The sequence below is a fragment of the Fistularia commersonii genome, chromosome 5 (assembly GCF_037954325.1).
Source record: "Fistularia commersonii isolate RoL2024-O1a breed Wild chromosome 5, RoL_Fcom_v1.0, whole genome shotgun sequence".
Classification (NCBI taxonomy): domain Eukaryota; kingdom Metazoa; phylum Chordata; class Actinopteri; order Syngnathiformes; family Fistulariidae; genus Fistularia; species Fistularia commersonii.
Genome location: NC_141288.1, coordinates 8,428,261 through 8,451,576, shown reverse-complemented (window position 1 = coordinate 8,451,576; position 23,316 = coordinate 8,428,261). Strand labels below are relative to the sequence as shown.

General features: G+C 39.9%; 1 protein-coding gene across 5 annotated transcripts in view; it reads right to left on the bottom strand.

Moving 5' to 3' along the window:
- The window catches only part of dennd5b (DENN/MADD domain containing 5B), a 56,976-nt gene that overhangs the window by 21,994 nt on the left and 11,666 nt on the right, over nucleotides 1–23,316 (bottom strand). For 2 of the 5 annotated variants that reach the window (XM_086146689.1, XM_086146690.1), the window contains exons 3-6: nucleotides 13,670–13,729; nucleotides 11,712–11,821; nucleotides 6,167–6,842; nucleotides 920–1,107 (exon numbers count right to left, since the gene is read on the bottom strand). In XM_086146689.1, coding sequence (XP_086002815.1) covers nucleotides 920–1,107; nucleotides 6,167–6,842; nucleotides 11,712–11,821; nucleotides 13,670–13,729 — 1,034 coding nt within the window. Of the gene's footprint in view, nucleotides 1–919; nucleotides 1,108–6,166; nucleotides 6,843–11,711; nucleotides 11,822–13,669; nucleotides 13,730–20,349; nucleotides 20,559–23,316 lie in introns of those variants that run through there. The other 3 variants (XM_086146693.1, XM_086146691.1, XM_086146694.1) reach the window with 3 other exon arrangements.

The window sequence follows — 23,316 nt, the reverse complement described above, 5'->3', positions numbered from 1 at the left end:
AGCCTACTTTTCAGTTACTGCCACCTATGTAGATTTGGAAAATAGTGGAAAAGGTAGCTGCTGTGCTGGCTGGCATATTCAGTGTCCATATTGATTTCTGTATGTTGTGAGGGGAGGGTGTGCTGTGAATGAAGGTGGAAGCTGGTGAGCTGGAACATCTGTTTAGTTACAACCTTATCTTAAATGGTTCACATGAATTAATAGACACAATCAGGTATGCTTTCAGTTCAGAGCTCAGTCAATTTTCTCTGTGAAGTCCTAGGATTAAGAATAAAAAGGGAGAGAAGAATCAAGTGCCGTTTCACTTTGATTTAAGATGAATTTGCGGACGAACCATAGGTAATTCCCTGTGCGACAGGGCGGCTTTGTTTTAAACAGGAAGGTATTAGGTAATTTCCTATCTGCCATAAAGTGAGCCTGGAAGTCTGCGTGTGTGTGTGTGTATGTGTGTGTGTACGTGTATATGTGTGTGGCACTGTTGGTACTGGTATTAAACAATGGTAAGTCCGCATCCACTATTTGATCAACAAGGGTAGTCAAAGTGTCAGGAAACAAAGGAGAACAAAAAAACACAATGACAAACAGCTTAACATAGTGTCCTGTCAAGCCAAGAGCCAATAAATGTGTTTGAAATGTGTCCTGTGTAAATTCTGATGAAATCAATGTCAGACTAAAACCAGGAGCAGTATTCATAAAAAATGTTTAAGGGATGTTTTTAACTACTTTAAAGAATCAAATGTTATTTAGTTGTTTTGGTTTATTTTTATTTTTTTGTTGAATACTGTATATTTGTATTTGAGTTGGTTCATTGTTGATGAAGCCCTGCAAATGTTTATGCTATTAGATGGTTTAGAACGAGATAATTAACTGTAACCCAACGGTACTATCTCAGATGATGGCCCAAATATTTCCTCCATACCTCCTGAGGAAGCTCCAACTTAGAGCGATCGGTTCCCTCCTTGCACTGCAGACCCATTAGATAAGGAACGGGGGCATCAAGGAAGTGGAAGAGTGAAGCTGGCAGAATGGGAACATAGACGTGTTGCCACTGGAAGGGAAATAGCAGCGTGGTGATACTCTCTGCAACAGTCATCAACCGCTGGTAATCTGATGGCAAAGAACAAATAAAATGATGGAGAAAGAAAATCACAAGTAAAAATAGTCTAAATATTTCTCACATTATTTTTCATGTAGTTTAGAGTGTTCCGAGTGCTTGTGTTTCTTCCCAAAGCAGAGCGTGTTTGATTAATAGCAGTACATGAGCTCCTTTGTCATCATTAGGATGTAGGATTTGCACTTGAGGTCTATTTGTTCCTTGGCTCTCTAGACAGGTAAGATGATGTATTGATATAAGCTAAATTACATGTGTTCAGATATTCAAATTCATACATCATTGTATCTACCCAATGAGGTACCCATAAAATCATCAAACCATCAAATCACTCTAAAGACAAAACGGCTAAAAGGTTACTGGAGGTAAGATGTACGCAGCCCGCTGATAATGTTTATTACAAAATCTGTCTTCAGAGAACAATATTATAACACACTTTTTATACAGCAGTAAAATAGAATGGAGTATTTGTGCACACACAACACCGACAACTATTAAGAAAAGGCCCTGTCGCCAACAGTCTTATTGTACCTTTGGGACACACAAAAGGCTGAGAGTGCGATGTACGTCTAGGCACAAATATCTTCACCAAGTCAGTTAAAAATTATGGCACTATGCCATTGAAAATGATTATTTTAAACATGAGGAGCAAAACCCTCAAGTCCACTCTTGCCTGGACAGGAGGCCAGTTCACTTGCTCCACTCATCACTTTCTATTAGACTCATAGGTGGGAATTCAACTGGCATCACACATGATGTCAATGATGCAATAGCATATGGAAATGGTTACGGAAGAATACATTGTACCTGATTTGAAAGTCATCAGTAAATAAAATCATGACCGATAAAGAATTAATGCATAAAAAAGTTACTAGGTTTCATACATACATTTGAAAAAAACTATGTATTACAATGTATTACAGTGTTATCACACTGTAGTTGCTGCAGTTGACGAAATTCCACCGATAGTCAGAAAATTGAGTGAAAATATTATTCATAAATTGTGTTTAATGAACCTCAGAAAACTCTAGAAAGAAAACATTGAAAGAAGAATGGAACCAGCTGTTTGAGTGTGTGTGTGTATGTGTGTGTGTATTATATGAAATACAATGTAAAGTGAAATTGTTCAAGATGGACTTAAATTAACCTATTCACATGCTGGAAGTGAGTCGGGATCAAAACTGAAATGAATTCATCTTTTTTTTTATCTGCATGTGTGCGCAAATGTGTGTGCCTCTTTTAGACTAAAACGGATTAAGGGCAATGGTAGCTGGCTGCACTCAGTATTGAATTCAGCAGGAATTCTGACTTATTATGTTGGGGAAAAAAGGCCTGCATGACCCCAAGATATGAATAAAATATGTGTTATATCACTTCATTCAATCAACTACCTATCAAAAATACATCCCTGGTTTCATTTTCCCAAGATTACTTTTGTCTGAATGAGAAAATATTAAATTGGCATACATGCTATGTTGAATTATATTCTACAAGAGAACCTGATGAAAGGAAGCCATATGGCGTGTTCACTTTTTCGTTAGTTTGATTTACATTTGTATCTTCTTCTTCTTCTTTTGGCTTTTCCATTCAGGGGTTGCCACATAAAAGCAATAATTTAAGAGTGAGTGACACTGATTCAGCAGTCTAGCAGCAGTAACCAATTCAACTTGGAGCAAATGGATGCAAAACTATCCATTTTTGTCATTCAATAAAGTTCACATGCACATAATTCAATTGAATTGAGGTGACATGGCTTAGGTGGTTGTCCTGGAATAGAACATTCCTGGCTCAATTCTCGAGCTTCTACTAGCCTGTCTGCTAGTCATGGTTAATCTGTGATGAGTTAAATGCTGTGGCGTTTTTTTGGATGTTATACTGTATGTATATCTAAATGCAACAAAATTAAAGGCTTTCTTTTTTGAATTTGTCCACCCCATTGTTCCTATGTTGACGCTAATGGCTGTGGATTACGTAAAAGCCTAGATTATAATATTTGCTAAAGAAACAAAAATTTCCTGTCTGATTGTGATTAAAATATGCAAGAACTGTTCTAATATCCAGTCTTATGAAGCTCATAGGTCAATTTCCCAAAAAAGAAAGGCAAGAAATTTGGCACAAACAACATTGTTTTTTTAATGGGCTAGTATTCACTGTACTTATTCAAAGAGCGACAAGATGACGATAACAGGGCAAATGCTGTGGAAATTCCCTGAGAGAATAGAATGCCCACTTTGAGCTTGTCTTCAAGGCCAGGCACACTTCAAGACTTCAACGGTGAAGTGGGCAATGACAGAGTGACTTGGGAGGGCGTGATTGGGAGGAACGGCCAGCCTGATCTGTACCCAAGCGATGTCTTGTTATTGGACTTCTGTGCTCTTCACAGATTGTCCATAACAAACACCATGTTCAGGCATAAAGGTGTCCATATGTGCACTAGGCACCAACACACGCTAGGCCACAGTTCTTTGATCGACCTTGTGGTCGTATCATCAGACTTGTGGCCAAATGTCCTAGACTCTCAGGTGAAGAGAGGTGGAGCCAACGAGTGATCACCACCTGGTTGTGAGCTGGCTCCAATGGTGGGGAAGGATGCTGGTCAGACCTGGCAGACCCAAACATAATATGAGGGTCTGCTGGGGACGTCAAGCAGACCAACTCCCACATCCGGCAGAACTACAACCATGTCCTGAGGGAGGTGGGGGACATTGATTCCGAATGGGCCATGTACCGTGCTTCCGTTGTCAAGGCGGTAGACCAGAGCTGCAGTTTAAGGCAGTTGGCCCCTGTCGGGGCCGCAACCCTCAAACCGGCTGGTGGACTCCACCGATTAAGGATGCCGTCAAACTGAAGGAGAACCCTTGGGCCTTACTGGCCTGTGGGGCTGCAGCTGACCGATACTTGCAGGCCAAGGGGCACGTGGCTTCGGTGGTTACCGAGGCAAAAACTCGTGTGAGAGAAGTTCGGGGAGACCATGGAGAATGACTTCTGGTAAGCGTCGAGGAGATTCTGATCCACCCTCCGACGGCTTGGGAGGGGGGAAGCAGTGCTCCGTCAACACTGTGAACACTGTATTGTAGATCGGTGGAAGGACTACTTCCGAGACCTCCGCAACCCTGTTGAAACGCCTTCGCATGAGGAAGCAGAGCCGGGGGACTCTGGAGACGAAACACCTATTTCCAGGGCTGAGAGTTGATAAAGCAGTCAAAAAGCTCATCGGTGGCAGGGCCCCAGGGGTGAATGAAGTCTGGCCTGGGTTCCTCAAGGCTCTGGATGCTGTAGGGCTGTCCTAGCTTACATGCCTCTGCCACATTGCGTGGATGTCGGGGACAGTGCTGCCAGCCAGGCAGCTGGGTGGTGATCCCCCCCTTTTTAAAAAATGTACTCCAACTACTGGGGGATCACACTCCTCAGCCTCCCTGGTAAGGTCTATTCAGCAGTGCTGGAGAAGAGGATCAAGGAGGAGCAGTGTGGTTTTCATCCTGGTCGTGGAACAGTGGAACAGACCCTGCCGAGGGGCCATGAGGGGGCATGGGAATTTGCCCAAACAGTCTACATGTGTTTTGTCAACTTGTATAAGGCATTCGACCGTGTCCCACGGGGAATCCTGTGAGGGGTACTCCGGGAGTATGGAGTACCAAACCCTGTCATACGGGCTGTTTGGTGCCGGAGCTTGGCCCACATTGCCGGTTGTAAGTCAAACCTGTTTCCGGTGAGAGTTGGACTTTGCCAGGGCTGCCCTTTGTCACAGATTCTGTTCATAACTTTTATGAACAGAATTTCGAGCTGCAGCCAAGGTGTCGAGGGGATCCAATTTGGTGGCCGCAGGATTGAGTCTCTGCTTTTTTTGGTTCTGTTGGCTTCATCAGGCCATTATCTCCAGCTCTCACTGGAATGGTTCGCAGCAGAGGTTGAAGCAAAAACAAAAAAGCTAATCGCAGGCTAAAAGCTAGATGGCCATAGCTTAACGAGCAAGTTAACAAATCAGTGCTTGAACAATGTGCTGCTGGGAAAGGCTTTTCAACGGGCAGCTACGCCTTGACACCCTGGCAGGCGCCAAGGGGATGAATATAAATTACTTTATGGGAGGACCTTCTTGGTGTGACCTCATCATGCTACGCAACCGCCTCTCTATCTCTATGTTCAAAAACAGCCACTCAGAAGAGGAAGCAGCATGCCACCTACCTCCAGAGTAGGCGGAGTTACTCAGAAGTGACACAGAGGATGAAAAATTCACTGGATTCACTGATCATACTGGATTGGAGTGATACTGCGAGTTTGGTAAACTTGTCATGCTAGGTTGTTTATGCTATAGTTATCTGAATAGCTGTTAATATGTTACGTTAAAATACCAGACACCTGTTCAGCCTATTCTCTATTCTATTGTTATTAATATTGTAACGACCCTGCAGTGCTGTTTAGAGGAATGATCAGAGTTCTGTGATTTCCTACTGGCTGTGAATGTGTTTTGGGATGAGACGCAGTGAGGAGGCGGGTCAGGAGGAGAGAGAGCACTGAGACAGGGTACATTAAGTGGAGCTGCTGTTGCTTAATTGCTATAATTGTAATGAAGATAAGATTTAACCAGCAAATCGTCATTGGGCACATCCTCTCGGACATTACACTGTAACTTGCCTTTCAAGGTGAAATGTCTGTTTTTGGTCTCTGATTTTATCCAAAAATTTCCCCCCAAAAATGCGACTTATAGTCCAGTGCGACTTATATGTGTTTTTTCTTCTTCATTATGCATTTTTGTCTGGTGCGACTTATACTCTGGAGTGACTTATAGTCTGGAAAATACGGTAGTCTTAATTTGAAGAAAACAGAAATAATTTAAATAGAAAAATAGGAATTTCAAACTTGCAAAAAAGAATGATTAGAAAAGTAAATGAATTAATTTTTGTTTTTTTGGTAAATCAAAAGCAGCTATGTATCTATAGGTAGAATCTTAACTTGCATATGACTTAAATTACAAATGACCATGCCTTCTTTTTTTAAAGTGACATATTTGTGTCGAGGATGTTGCAGTTCTTTTTTAGCCTTGACAAGCTGACATACCTTGAGAGAAGAGGAGGATCTGCATCTCCAACAAGGTGCAGGTGAATACCTGAACCAGGTTCTCCACTCCCATGAGTCTGAAGGTCTCCATCAGGGGAAAGTCTGCTAAGGGTAGCTCCCTGGGGCCAGGCCTTTGACATACAATAGGCTCATACACACCATGGAACTTGAGTGAGGTACCCAGAGGAGGCAGAGGCACCTCATACAGGATGTTGTATACATAGCTCTCAAGTGGCAATGGAGGGGCGCTCTTAGCTGTTACAGCCCTGTGCATTTGTGACAAGAAGCTGCAGCAAGCATGCATGAATGGCATGGGGGTAATAAGACACAGGGTCTTAGACACGTACAGAGTATCCCGAGAGGAGTTGTAGCCACCTGCCCCACAAGATGAAGGGGAAGAGGAGTCAGCCTCATCTATACTGCTGGCTAAGGAGTCCATGCTTGAAGATGAGGAGGATGATGAGGAAGGGGGGTTGGGAAAGGAATGTTCTGCATTGTGCATCTGGCGGAGGGTTTGCGTCGCAGAGCGGATCTGGGGGCTGGTCACCTCTTCGTAGAAGGTGTGTACAAAACCATAGGTTCGTGAGCCATCTTCTTTGGTGATGATGAAGGAGTGAAATTGTGGCTCTCGTTGGTCGGCCTGTGTCCGGAAGGAAAGGCCTTTGGGGAAACACAACTGCAAGGAGGGAGACATAATTAACATGTTTTTTCCAGGAGTCAAATTCTAAATTTAATAACACTTAACTGACAGTTGTTCTTTATCATTAAAAAACTGATCAGGAAAACATAGGCAGCAGACATCTAACGGAACTTGAATTTGTCACGATTACATAAACACCTCCATACAGGCCGAAATGCAGAATTTTGAACTTTGTGCATGTTAAAATCCTTTCCGACATTTCGTTCAGGATTTTCAAAAACAATTTGAAAAGGTGTACTAGTCAGACAATAATAAAATGAAACATTTTAAACCTCTTATGACAGATCAAATTGGAGGCAAAAAAGGTGGGTGAAATTTCAGGGTGATGATTATACAAAAATGCAATTCTAGCAGTATATACAAGTCCTTCTCAAAAAATTAGCATATTGTGATAAAGTCCATTGTTTTCCATAATGTAATGATAAAAATTAAACTTTCATATATTTTAGATTAATTACACGCAACTGAAGTAGTTCAAGTCTTTTATTGTTCTAACATTGATGATTTTGGCCAAAAAGTAAAGAAAAACCAAAAATCCCTATCCCAAAAAATTTGCATATGTCATCCGACCAATAAAAAAAAAAGTGGTTTTAATACAAAAAAAGTCAACCTTCAAATAATTATGTTCAGTTATGCACTCAATACTTGATTGGGAATTCCTTTGCAGAAATGACTGCTTCAACGCGGTGTGGCATGGAGGCAATCAGCCGGTGGCACTGCTGAGGTGTTATGGAGGCCCAGGATGCTTCGATAGCGGCCTTAAGCTCATCCAGTGTTGGATCTGGTGTCTCTCAACTTCCTCTTCACAATATCCCACAGATTCTCGAAGGGGTTCAGGTCAGGAGAGTCGGCAGGCCACTTGAGCACAGTAATACCATGGTCAGTAAACCATTTACCACTGGATTTGACATTGTGAGCAGGTGCCAGGTTGTGCTGAAAAATGAAATCTTCATCTCCATAAAGCTTTTCAGCAGATGGAAGCATGAAGTGCTCCGAAATCTCCTGATAACTAGCTGCATTGACCCTGCCCTTGATAAAACACAGTGGACCAACACCAGCAGCTGACATGGCATCCCAGAGCATCACTGACTGTGGGTACTTGACACTGGACTTCAAGCATTTTGGCATTTCCTTCTCACCAGTCTTCCTCCAGACTCTGGCACCTTGATTTCCAAATGACATGCAAAATTTGCTTTCATCCAAAAAAAAACTTAGGACCACTGAGCAACAGTCCAGTGTGTTTTCTGCCACACTTTTTCCTTCCCACAGACGACCTTCTGAGGTGCCTTGGTACAGCACTCTGGGAACAGCCTATTCGATCAAAGATTTCTTTCTGTGTCTTTCCCTCTTGCTTGAGGGTGTCAATGATGGCTTCTGGACAGCAGTCAGGTCTGCAGTCTTACCCATGATTGCAGTTTTGAGTAATGAACCAGGCTGGGAGTTTTTAAAAGCCCCAGAAATCTTTTGCAGGTGCTTATTCATTGATTCAGATGATTAGGTTAGTAGCTCATTTAGAGTATCTTTTCATGATATGCAAATTTTTTGAGATAGGAATTTGGGGTTTTCATGAGTTGTATGCCAAAATCATCAGTAGTAAAACAATAAAAGACTTGAAATATTTCAGTTGGTGTGCAATGAATCAAAAATATATGAAAGTTTAATTTTTATCATTACATTATGAAAAATAGTTATCTTTATCACAATATGCTAACTTTTTGAGAAGGACCTGTATATCCAGCTAGATTTGCATTTCCTTTTTGCATATTTACAAATCCATCTATCTCTGCATCAGTTAGAGTTTTCTCTCTATATTCATGGCTATGTTATTTTGACTACTCACATGAAGACAGCCAGACGTGTGAGCACAAATGGCCTTCGTCCTAAAACAGGAACCTACCCCCATGATCGTAAATTCAAATAAGCATAAAGGTGTTGCAGCTTAGTGGAAGAGCGCATGCATGAGGTCCTGGGTTCAATCCCTGGCACCTCCAATGTAAGTCGTTTTGGATGAAAGCGTCTGCCAAATGACTGCAAAGCAAATGGGAACCTACCCCCTGATAAGGAACCTACCCCCCTGAATGTAAACAGGAATTACCCTCTGCCTGTATATGATCTTGTCAACAACACCAATACACTTTCACACAATAGAAAGCCGAGCAAGGAGGAACTTGGAGGGATTCTCTGGACTTTGCCTCCCAAGAGCGCGCTGAGTCTCCCCCTCTGCAGGGCTCAAAAGAATAGTCACTTGTCTGTTATTTCTTGTGATAACCTCAGTCTCCTCTTTACAGGCTTCAACTTAGACTAGCCTGAATTAGAATTACTAACTCTCCAACAGCATCCTTTTCGGAAATAGTCATCTTTTAATGCAGTGCTGCATGAGGGATTCAAGGTCACAGATATTCATTATTACTTCCATTTAGGCCTTCATGCAGCTATTGTCTAAGTGATGTCATTACTTTTATGTACTAATGGTGGAGCACTTCTGCCTCTCAAGGTTCCTGGTTTGATCTGGATAGGTGCTCTTTCTGTGAGGAGTTTGCAACCCATGTCCACCTAGGTTCATCTGGGTTCTCCAGGCAGCTGCAACAATCTAAAAACATGCAGTAGGTAAATTGATCCTTATGACCCCAATGGCATCCCTCACTACAAGATAGGCAGAATAAATTAAATGAATGTGCGTCGTTATTCAATTGTGTCTTACTCTTATCCCTTCTCATTTGTATGATACACTGATGGAAAGTGCTCTATAAATATATTTCTTATTGTTACTTTTCTAAATATATATATTTTTTTGCATACTGTAACATGTTTAAGAGAGTTAGACATGTAGTGCTGTGGTATGGGCATGAAACTGACCATTTATGCCCATCAAGTAATATGATGAAAATGTGTCAGTTGCAAGTAAAAGTTGTTCTATTCTATTTCTGAGTCAAAATTACTTTAATTTGGTCTGTGGTCTAAAGTTAGCTCACAAGTCAAAAGTCTTTTTGATCCATCATTACTGCATAACAGTGGACTTATTGTAGTATAAATCAATATTCCCTCTTGGATTAGGGTCACCATGTCAAGTTTAACTCAAGATTTTGAAGTGTTAAAATGCCTGAATATGTGCAAAAAAAAAAAAAAAAGGTGATGACTAGATCTGATAGAAGTGGAATTTATATTCAGTTATTTGCCTGTTGGTGTATGCCTGTTCAGAGGATAAAGGGACTTCAAAACAAAGGTCACCAGAGTTTTACAAACTGTGGACCTAGAAAGAGTGGTGCGTCTGCTGCTGAAGAGGTGGTGCTGAATTGATAGGACTGTGGAGAAGAGACGATAAAGAGATGAGCTGAGGGAGGGGAAGGATATGATGTGGAGGAGGATGTAAAATGGGTGTTTAAGCAGTCACAAGGCAGTTGAGGCAGAGTATCTCAACAGTCTCAGCTGCTGGCACAATAGCCTCGGTGTCATGTTTCAAGCTCCTGTATAATGGCCAGTCTCAGAGCTGATGTAAACTAAGACCTAAGACTGAATTATTCAGCAGTGCTGACACCAAGGATGGTACAAGAACTGCTGTTGGCCTCTGCCAGCCAAGTCCAGTTTGATCCATGTTGACCCGACATACAATGTCATTCAGCTTGTGCTGATCTTAAGGAACTTTAAAAAACAATGGTCAGTCATTATTGGCTATGATTGTACTATTTCATAATGGCCTCACTTCAGCAGAATATGGTAATAACAATTTCCGTGAAACTTATATGATTAGCTAGTTAATTAAAAGAAAATATTTTAGAGGCAAAAGCTTTTAAGCAGAGTGAGAGTATTGGTATTATATCCATGCAAAGATAGTCTACTTCTTCTTCTCCTTTCGGCTTTTCCCTTCAGGAGTGGCCACAGCGAATCAACCTTCTCCATCTAACCCTATTCTCTGTATCCTCCTGTCTCACACCAACTCCCTTTATATCCTCTCTCACTACATCCATAAATCTTCTCTTTGGTCTTCCTCGAGACCTCCTGCCTGGCAGCTCCAGTTCCAGCATCAGTCTACCAGTATATTCACTATCCCTCCTCTGTACATGACCGAACCATCTCGGTCTGGCTTCTCTGACCTTCTCTCCAAAACATCTAACATGTGCTGTTCCTCTAATAGAATCATTCCTGATCCTATCCATCCTGGTTACTCCCAAAGAAAACCAGAATCTTGGCATCTTCATCTTCATGCAAAGATAGTCTACTATTTATTTAGTTTTCACATTGGTCTTGCCATAGCCAAGTGGGAGCAACTTGATCAATGATTCGAAATGACTCAAATAAGTACAAATAATAAATATAAATTCCAAGACAAAAGCAAAAGGGATCCTTCTATTGGACAAATCACATGTTGGCAATGTCTTGCAATGTCTGGCAATGTCACCCCTAATCAGATTGGTCACTCTCAATGTAAGTGTCTGCCCGAAAGATTTACTTAAATAAATGAATCAGACTTACTTACCTAATTACTAAACAAGGGCAAAGAAGCCTCATTTTAAAATATAATTTTTTTGAATTTGATTTTTTTGTTTAGATATTCTAAATATCTGTTTTTTAATATTTTCAATACAGGAATGAATCATATTGTGTTCAAGTTTCCAGCTTCCCTCATGAGGAGAGCCTCCTCTGAAATATTAAAAAACAAATAAATGAATACATTTAAAAAAATGGATAAAAATTTTTTGGACTTATCCAACAAAGAACCAAATTCAGATAACTGATAACTGTTCATATAAAATGTATCCTTTTCATGAGATTAAGAAAGGTTCATCCTATTCTTCACTTTTTACTGACTAAATGGCATGTACCATTTCCGTTAGATTACCTACTTACCATGTTGACTGCATCCTGGTCAAAAGGGTTCCATTCAATGTTCTCAGGGTATCGTGAAAGTACTTTGGATTTAAATGTCCTCTTCAATGGGCACTGCTCTAAGTTGTCACCTGAAAAAAAAAAAAAAATGACCCCATGCTGCTCATTGTTCCCTCAAACACATGTCGCAAAAAACTTATTTTGATACAGATAATTATTTACCTGCCCTGTGCCCAAATTGTTTGATTATTTTTTTCCCCATCAGCATGTTTGTTTTACTGGGGTATTGTGTGATGAACATTGGTGCATTAAAACCTTTATGTACCATGAGTGGTTCACTACACTGACTGCAATTTTTTTGAGCCATATTATTAAACAAGATGCAATACAGTGCACTCTGCTAGTGACAAACAAGCAATAAATATCCATCCATCAAGCCAAAGTGTTTTAGGAGTCTCAAAGGGCAATATGGTCAGTCTGTATTTTTGCATTGTGTTTTAAGATTATCAGTCCGGATGGAATATAAACATTGGAATACTGCAATATCTCAAAGTCCGAAAGAGACTTCCCCACCCATTATGGTATTTATTTTGTCTCTATCTGTGTTATTTGTCATATTTCTCTGTCTCAGAAAGCAGGAAGATTTATCTGCATTGACTTTAGGGTTGCTATGTGATGGATTGGCAACTGGTCCAGGTTAAATCCTGCCTCTTGCCATGTGAAAAATGGGATTTTTCCAGTTTTCCTGACACTTAGTTTGCTGGATAGGCAGAATAGACAATGATAAATGACTGAGATTACCAAAAAGCATGTATAGTATTGATATCCTCTTTGCCCAGAGGAAGCTAGTCAGGGTTAAACATCAGTAATTTGAAATTCGTAGTCATCTGCAGTTAAGAACCAGGATCAAGACCATGGCAGACAACCCTTAAGAACAGTGAACTGCTTCAAATGTAATATGTAATATGTATATGAACAGCATTTGTCGGTGCGATTTTTCATTATATGACGCATATTTGAAACAGGTATATAGACATTTTTGGGTAAAGTGACTTACAGTTGCCTGAGACCCAATAGCCAAGTGATGGAATATGGGTTGTTGCCAATATCAGTCTAGAACTCTTGAGTCAAAAAGAACCATATGACCATTACTTTAACGGACTACATCAGCAACTCTGGGGATGTTTTTCCATTAAACTTACTGTTGTTTTTGTATCTCTGACTTGACCAAGACAAACTAGATGTGACAGGAGGGAAGAGGGGAACAGAAAATTATAACGAAGATGAGACAAGAGAGGGGAGACGATGGAGTGGGTAATAGAGAAGATGAGAGCAGGGAAAACAAAAATAGGCTTAGATGACAGAACCTATATACAGGCACGAAAACAAAAGAAGAAGAGAAACTACATAATTAACTCAATCTACAGAAGATAGATGAGAAGATAGATACCAAAAGAAGCACATTTATAAAGACAGAAAACAGGATAAAGAGAGAATCGGGGGTAAAAATAGTCTGCAACAACCAGGAAGGCTAACAGGGCTTTTCTTAAACAAGCCCAAAGAAAGTTGACCAAATTACTGTTAGGAGAAAGAAGAGGAGGTAACTTGCATAGGAATGGAGATATATCAAGCCTTTCTGACATTTTGGATATAAAATATTGATGTAACAAAACTAAAGCCTTTCAAATATCCAAATATTAAATGGCCCCAAAATATTTCATGCCGTTCAATAGGTTCAATATTGGATTTTTAATTTCAAATATTTTAGGGCTTTCAAATATGAAACTTAACTTCCTTCTGGCTCTAATCGTCATGCAGCTAGTTCCACAACACTCAAATGTTGGTGTTAAAATTAGCTCAAATGCATTGACAATTATTGTATTATAAATTGAGGACGGAAAGCATGAAATGCTAATGAAGCAGCAAATGAGGTGTGAGGGTTAGCACCATTAAGGAGCCAGATGGACACACTGGATTACCTGAGGCTGCAGAATCTGGATCCCTGCCTTGACGGTCTGCTTCGAGCCACTGGTACAGAGCTATAGGCCAGCCACATGCAGAAAAATTAGGAGTAAAAGAAAGAAACAAAAAACAAGCGTAATGTTAAATAGAAAAGGACATAGAACTTAATGAATACATGACAAGGACACAGACACACAGTGGGGCAAAAAAAGTATTTGGTCAGTCAACAATTGTGCAAGTTCTCCCACTTAAAAGATGAGAGAGGCCTGTAATTTTCATCAAAATCAGACAATGTGATTTTCTTGATACTTTTTTTCTCATTCTCTCATAGTTGAAGTGTACCTATGATGAAAATTACAGGCCTCTCATCTTTTTAAGAGAACTTGCACAATTGGTGGCCTAGTCAATACTTTTTTGCCCCACTGTATGCAGTGCATTAGATACTGACAGTGCTATACATCACATCATCATTGACAGAATGATTATTTTTGTCTCTCATTTGCAACAACAAAGTTTATCTTTTAGGATGGAAACAGAAAGTTCAGAGTTTCTGACTGAGAATGTAAAGAGACATCAGGGGAGTAAAAAGTTTAGGTTTTAGTGTTTGTTAGTGAGCAGCTTTTTTGGAGTCAAACAGCAGAGAAAATATCAAATGGTGAAGTTAATCTAAAAAGGCTCAACCAGGGGCAGTGTTGGCAAACTTGCTGAAGGACAATTATTGATAGAGCAGCTCATAAAAAATAATGCCTGCTGCACTTGGTTGGAGAGGAATTCTAATTTTCATGTGGCTATTGTCTTAAAATCACCGATGCTTGGTTGTAATGTTATGCTATTAATATGAGAGGATAGTAAGGCAACTGAAACGTATTTGGTAATAACTGCTTTAGAAAGACACGACAGAAAGAAATGAAATAATGTTATTTCCTGAGAGATGTGGTTAAAAAATAAATAAAATAAAAATACAGTACTGATGAACTTTACTTTTTACAACATCTCTTGGGATTTTTCCACTGAAGTACTCTTCTGCTATTGATTTTCTTGTTTTACTTCAATGTATATTATTTGGATAGCACTTATATTTTTCTTGAGAAAAATCCTGTCAAGTTAAAATTGGTAATTTTGCTTGCAAATTCTACTTTCATCCTTGTAGGCTAAGGCTCAGATTATTTATGAGGCCAATCCTCCAATTTGATCATGCATTTTATCCGGACATTTTAACTTCTTTACAGATTTTCTATTTATAATTTTGTTTGGTTTCCTTCAAAATCCTTTGGCCAGCTGGCAAAACAATTTGATTAGGGTTCACGAGCAAAAAGAAAAACTAGCATGGATAATACAATGATTTTGTTCAAATAGAAGCATGGTACAATCAACCAATTATGAACATGGCTTTTAGGCTGCCTTCTTGAAAGAGTCTACAATTCGACATTTTCGAGGCACACATTTTCTGTGTTGTAATGATACACACAGAGCATAAAGCAAACAACTAAACTCCTTTGTCGTTTGTATCCTTGCTGGTCTCAGCCTATTCGCATCGTATTTTTGTTTATTTATTTTATTCTTGTCATTACTATTGCCACTCTATTTTCATCCTCACTGCCCCCCCACCCCATTCTGTTGTCCATTCTTTTCCTTGATGTTGTTACTGTTGTTCTCTCTGCTGTCTATTTATTTGTGGATGTTTTTTTTTCTCCTTCTTTTGCTATTTTCTAATTGTCTTCTAATTGTCTCTCTATTTATATTTATATTCATATTCATTGACACTTATAACTGTTATGCTGCTGTGACAAAAGAATTTCCCCTATGGGGATCAATAAAATTTCCTATCTCAAATAACACTTAATGCCAGCACTTGATGTTAAATCACATCACAACTTATGTTCAATTGTGCTGCGAGTTACACTATGGGAAATGTGATTTCACTTCGATATATAACCAAGTCATGGAGTTCAAATCATATCTCGATGACTGGAGAGGATGAAAAACAAACAAAAAACTAGGTCATTTCCAAATGTCCTTCAGGCAGTTCTATAGGGATTTCCTTGTTCTTGTATAAGGAATTGGGTATTATATGTCGACACTCACTAGGGCCAAAAATAACTTCATTAACCTCTAATTACATACAAATAGTCCCTGGAGAGAAACCCCAGAGTGCTAGGTTAATTCTGTGCCATTCCTTCTGCGCAAGCCTATACTCAGTATCTGATGAATACATTTCCATTCTACATGGTTGGTGCATTCAGCCACAAGCACAAGAAATAAAATTCTGAAAAAAAACCAAACACAGACTTTGCAACAAAGTTGAATCTGGCTGAACTCAAATATCACCTGAGGGCTGAAGTATTAAACACCCGCTTAATACTGAATATATTTTCTTCAAATGTAAGATAATTTTCATGTTGAACATTAGTACCGTGCACCCCGAAAAAAGATACACTGTGTTTAAGAGCATTTTGAGAATTACAACTTTTTCCCTGACTTTAATGCAGGTCAGCACTGGCCGGTGTCTCCCTGAGCCTGTCCTGAGCCCGAATAAATGCAGAGGGTTGCTTCAGGTAGGGCATCGGGCATAAAACAATTGCCAAAACCAAACCTGTGACCACGACATTATCGTGACGCTTGCTATTTTGACCTTTCATTTTAACAAAAGGGCAGCTGATGGTGTACACAATCCACGATTATTTTTATTGAATGTTAGTCACACTTAATAAAACTAATTTTGTGGATTCACATTGGATTCTCTTACAAGTGTTAATCACACTTGTAAGATGCTTAAATGGCAGAATGAAATTTTACAGTCTACTTTGAACTGAGTTAGTTTCTCGTATGATCTTAAATTGAGAGGTTACATCCATTATACACATTTGTTTGCATGCACACACCCACTCCTTTTCCTTCTATCTGTCACCTCCTCGCACTGGCAATCAGGAAAGAAAATTCAACCTAATGGCCAGGCCTCACTCACATGTCAGCAGATGATATGCTGCTCTCAAGCTTCATTGCCTTCATTGCCTTCACTGCCTAGCCTTACACTCACACGGACAACCGAAAAGCACAAATCAACTCGATGGCAATTGAATGGATGCATTTGAGGCAAGGGTTAACACTTTCTATTTATCTTGGTATGATGTGAAGGAGAGTTATAGGGAGATGGACTGAGGATGAGGTGTGTGTAAGTGTGTGTGTGTGTCTGTGTAAATATCTAATTTCACAAACATGAAAGGAGACATTTTTCCAACGTAAAAGTCCTCCAAAATTTTAAATGAGTTGAGTGTTAAAAGGTGGTTAACAACCAGCTGATCTTGGTCATGCTTATAATGTTATGTCTCAGTAGCACAGCATTTTTAATTATGACTTTTAGGTCTGACTATCTTCTTGAAAATGTTGGTCCTTTAGCCTTGTTAAAATGACCCAGAGACCATGGAAATCAGACAGGATTGCCATGGTGGTGAAAGACCCTTGTTGTTGCCAGAGTGCAGTTTGGGAGGGATTGTACACTTCGATAAGGGAGAAATATAAGAAGCCCAAAAATGCAAGAATAGTAATATGTACCAGAAAGTGTCAATAACATCAGAATATTTCTATGGGATTTGGAGAAACTGGTCTACATTCTTGCACTGAGCAAACAGATGATAGGCCATTTTCTTTAAATGTGTTTTATTTTTAGGTAAGGCTATGATTCAGTTTGGAGTTAGGAAGTCATGATCACAAAGCTTAGGGTAAGGAGCTACTGAACACATTGCGCCAGTTAGGGCACGTTTGCTCAAGTGTTACAATGACTCAGTGTCCCCAGTGCCTGGCATGTCCTGGTTCTCTTGGCCTACTCTGCATTCTATTAGCCAGTCAGAGAATGCAACAGCAGTGATGTCATCACCTTGTAGTGCTATCAAGCACCAATTTATTCTTTTATTCCTTTTAAACCATGGATGAAAGGGAGACAGAGAGGATAAACAAAACTGTGGGGCTCTCATGCCAAGGCATGTTCTTGTTATCAAAGTCTTCTCTGCTAAAGCAACAAAAGAATAACTGCAGACAAAGGATCAGATGTGGAAGGTGTTGTAATAAAGGGCACTAACAGTGTCACGTCCATGTACTGAAGGATTTGGAAGGTAAATGTGTCCCCAAAGGATCTTTTATCCCAACTAAGCTGCGATGGCCACAGTGGCACGGGTCCTGCATTCTTAACTGATGACACAAGGGGGGGGGGGGGGGTCCCAGAGACCAGTGAGTTGATCCTCCTGTTTACGGGGATCAACCAATAGCTAAGCTATAATATGTGTAAATATGTACTCTTCAAAAGAATATACTAAGTGTACTTGAGCTGAAAAGATTATCACAACGGCCATTTACACAAACACACACATACACACACACAGAAATTGGTGCTTTCAGTACATTTGTTTGTATGTGCAATTTTACAACCATCTTCCTTTGCTGTTTAGTTTTGTATTTCTTTTTTCATGTGCAGGATATGGATTGCTACCAGAAGAAACGCTCGTAAACTCCTTTTGGTAGCAATGGTTGCTATCAGCACTAAATAAAGCAAGCACTAATAAAGCTACAAAATCCCAATGGATGATCCATAGTGAAAACAAGATAACCTACACTATGAGAACCTCACAACATAAAACAAAAAAAATACTGGTAATTTCAGATAAACAAGCTTTAACTGTTTTAACTCAATTAACAAAACAATTGAACTAACTGATAACTTAAAGGGATGTTTCTATAACAAGGTATATAACGAAGCGGTACATAAATTAAATGCACTTGCTTTTTTCTTTGAATAAGATAATTTTCTTATAATAAGGTTTTACTTAAGTAAAATAAAAGTAAAGTTCTTAAAAAACAAGAGCTGGATACCTGATAGCAGCATATCTTTTTTAATATATTTCATATTCACAACCGCGGATTGTAGTTTGCCCACCCCTGAAGTAGACTAATTGAGAAGGTGACTTTTTTGACATTTTTAACTTAAAATAACCACGCTCGGGATGAACTTTAGTACAATTTATTAATACTCTCATTCTATCTAGCTTCATTAAACTTGGTTCGCTCTTTCTCTGTGTCTCTAATCATAGTCTGTCTTCAGCATGTCAAACTGTAGAAAGCTCTCATCTCATATGACTTGAGTCATTCCTTCAGAGTTCTGATCAACAGTAAGAAATTCCAAATGAAAAATAATCATTATGATCAATTAAGGTTCCACCCTTCCTGCAGTCCTCTAAATACATTTGCTGGCCAAAGATGAGAAATCAACTGCAGTGTTTGTCTGGGTGCAGACGTAACTCAACAGTGTTTAGATCCAGGTGAGCTCTTTCTGCTCTGGACTGTCTCTGGATGACTAAACGTCTGCTCTGGACATAATCATCTGGACCAAAAACACACTTTTAGGGAGAATGGCCTGAGGCTACATCATCACTCAGATGGTATGTCACCTGAAAGAAAACGCCCCAAGTTGTTTTTTATCCAAAGATCTGAAGATTCGAACGTATGTGGTATTAAGACTTGTTTTGTTCTTACCACTCTTGACAGCATGAGTCACTATCTGAGAGGAATCTACGGTCTCTTTTCTTGTCCAAATCCTCTTCTTGTAACAACTGGACTAGATTTTCTTCCCTTGAAGATGTTTCACCTCTCATTAAAATTACATTTAAAGTTTAGTTTAAGTCTTAAGAAACAAGAATAAACTAAATATCCATGAAGCTGGAAAAAGCCCTAGCTTAAGAACTGACATCATTGCAGTGGTAACAGATTATTTAAAAATAATTTGGAAAAAAATCCAACAGAAGGTGCAACAAAGTGCCACTGGCACATTACATTCCAGGTTTGTAAGACTTTATTTTCCCTATTGATTTTCAATTCAAGAAGCAGATATCCATTTTGACAAAATTCATTGTGCTTTGTTCCTTAGTTTAAATTATTGAGGCAAATCATTGATTACCATTAGTCTTAATAAGCAGTCTTTTGATTATGTTAAGGCCCACATATCAATGATACTGTGCTGTCTCAGGTAAACTCTGTGGAATAAAGGACTGGATGTTTACTGTACAGATACAGGAACACTGATGATATTAAGGTACGCTAAATTGCTTTTCCCCATGGTGCAACTAGAACTGTGGTGAGACCCTGCACTTACTGTTTGCTGTTCCTTTTTTGGCAGTTCTTCTAATATGTTTGTTTCATTATTTTGCAGTCCTAGTCTGTTAACACTTTCATTTTACATTATTGTATCAACAGCGGAAGTAAGGCATGCAAAAGAAACAGCTGCAGGAAACACAGTGCAGTCATCCATAGAGATCATGGTTTAATCAAGATTTCATTTGTTTTGAGGCCTTTCTTTTTGAGTCAACTTCCTTGCCAAACTATAACAGCTGGAGGTCCACCCCTTCCCTTTGCAACTGGCTGCTGGACTTTCTCTGTAAGAGGCCACAAGCAGTACAAGTTGGCAACATCTCAAGCAGCATCACACTCAGCACAGGGGCACCCCCGGGCTGCGTGCTCAGTCCCCTGCTCTTCACCCTGCTGACTCATGACCGCAAACCCAACTATAGCACCAATCACATGGTGAAGTTTGCAGACAACATAACTCTAGTAGGTCTCATCACAGGGATGACAAGACCCACTACTGGAAGGAGGTCGACCTTCTAAACATGTGGTGCACAAACAACAACCTTCTGCTAAATGTTAGCAATACCAAGGATTTGTTGTCGACTTTCAGAGAGGGCATAACAAGCTCTTCCCCCTGTCTATCAATGGAGCAGCTGTGGAGGGAGTGAGCAGCACCAAATTTCTGGGCATCACATCAGAGAGGACTTCTCCTGGACCACCAACATCGCATCAGTGGTGAAGAAGGCACAGCGTAGTGATATGCAGTCAGTAGAGGCAGGGGAGGCTGGGCCTCACCTGTCATCATGGAAAAAAAAAATGCAAAATGAAAAAAATAAATTAAATGGTTATATTTATTCAGTGATTTCTACTATAAAAAGTTATTTTCCATGTATCTTCACCATTTTTAGTAATATTTTTTCAAAATCTCTAAAAAAAAATTCACATTTACCATTCAAATATGAAGGGACATGTAGTGATGCGGCAACCAGCTGAGCCCACTATGGATTGCGCAATGATTCTGCTAGCTGTACTGCCATGCTATGCACTGAGAGCATATTTCTGTCTCTGTGGATGTCACTATTAAAAAACACATTTAATATATGAACTAAATTTCCGTAGTTTAGCTGATGTGTCGAATGTTTTTCATCAACAACTATAACGTGTTTCTCGTAATCATAAAACGACTGTGAAGAGACATTAAGTGAGGCACGCAGTGACGGGGCCTCATGGTAGGGGGCACCGCTGATCCCAGGGATCCTTCTTACTTTTCAGCTACAGAATAATAGAATTAGCAATAGTAAGCTAAAGTAAACAGTTAGCAAGTCAAGTGCAGCCATCCAGCTATTTTTGCCGATCTCATCGGGCTGTATAGCTCACAAACAGTGAGGGATGAATGTAAATCTTCTGTGCAGCTTCTCAACTTTTCTGCCCAGAAGGATCTCATTCAAACCGTTCCTAAGGCGACAAAGTTGCTCCGTGCGGTGGTCATCGTTCCGGCTACGACAGCATCAGCGGAGCGGTCATTCTCGGCACCGAAAAGACTCAAAACATACAGACGGAACAGGACAGATCAAGGACGAATGTCTTCACTGGCAGTGATTTCCATTGAGACAGAGAGACTTTGAAAACTGAAGAAAGAAACAGAAGACTACTACAAGCAAGTTATTGACGCTTCAGAAGGAGCAGCGCATGGAATTAATTTATAAGTAAAGGTAAGAGATAAAATTTTTTTACATGTGCTTTTTTTATATCCTACAGTTTGTACATGTAGGAGGATGCTGATATAATATTTTAAACAAAAAACGTCAACTGCTGCTAATAAAATGGTGAATAAGTTACTCTGTAGGGTTCATACGTTTGTAAATCTGACTGATAATGTCAGTGCCTCACCAGCCATGAAGCTCACCGCACGTCACTGGCACAGCGGCGCCTCTACTTCCTTGGCAAACTCAGGCAAACTAAAGCACCCGCACCCATCATGCACACCTTCTACTGGGGCCCCATCGTGAGTACCCCGGCTCGCTGTATCACTTGGCGGGAACTGCGGGGACTACAACAGAAGAGCTCTACAGTGCATCATAAGCACAGCTAGAAGGACCGTCAGCGCTCAACTCCCCTCCCTAAAAGACATACACACCACCCGCCTCACCCGTAAAGTGTTCTCAATTGTGAGCGACACGAGGAACCCCACACACAGCCTGTTCAGCCTCCTGCCTTCAGGGAGAAGGTACCAAACCTCCGGGCCGGCTCCACCAGATTCACCAACAGCTTCATACACCAGGCTGTAAGGATGCTGAATTCTCTTCCCACCATCCGACTCCCTACATTCCACCCCAACCCAAGATGCTGAATTGCTGGTCATTGAACACATGATCGCCTCTTGAGTGACTGGAGGATCACTATCCATGCACTTTATACTAGTTGTTGTTTTGTCCACTGGTTGACACATTAGAAAGATCTACTGTACATACAAAAAAATCATGATTTCAGCAAAATCTAACAAATTTAAGCCTAAATTTGACAGAACTAACCCTTGATCAAAACATCACGGGGCCAAACACACAAACCACATAGACACACTGATATATAAATATAGCAAAGCAGGCCATAGCCTATGGTTTTGCAGGGCGTATCTTGAATTATGCTGTGGGCGGGGTTTCATGGCCAGTTTGGTCTGACAACCCTGTGTGAAAGAGCAGTTGCGTGGATGAAGAGATGCATTGCATCTATTTGCAACAGTCTGGTTATTCATAGCTTAGTGGAAAGCTGTTGTCCATAAGTAAATTCAAGTCTTTCAATAGATCATCCTTACAACAGCAATCAGCTTATTAATGGGGGGCTGTGGCGCACCATAAATGAATGGATCTGTTGGTACACCTCGCCTTTACAATATACAGTATAAAATCAAGTTAGTACATGGTATTACTGCTCATTTCAAGTAAAAGCACCGTCTTTGTCTTCTGACATCATACTTATTAGAAACAAACTGTTCAAGTACAATTTGGTTAATGTGGGTTAACCTCTGTGAACTGCTTTAGTATGTTTAAAATGTTTAATATTTTGTGAGCTAACTATTTCTAGGTTCCTTTTCTGCTGATGTGGTGGTCAATTAAAACACAAGCTACAGGTTATTTTTAAAGGAGCCAAACTATCAAGTCAACTTCCAAAAAATCAATTTCATGAACGTTTACAATTCACCTTATCTCATACAGTAAAATTCATAAACTTCAGGGACACAGGAGTGATAGCTTTGTTGCTGGTTGAGCTAGATTTACATAATGAAATTGAAAGCTACCTATGTTGTCATGTCCTACTTTGTTTCAGCCTAACACCACGTCACATGTCAAGATGGTGAAATGCATTATGCAATTTCCCCTTTATTTCTGCACCTGATTAAAGAAGTGCTCTATTTGCTCTGAGGTCAAGGTTCTGCAAGACTAACATTGGACAGATTTGATTTTAGTTGGCATGTACTCGAAGTTGTAAAAGTGAAGATGTTGAGAGGCAGCAGAGGTGTTATGACACACTTCAAGCAAGTTAAAACCGAAAAGGG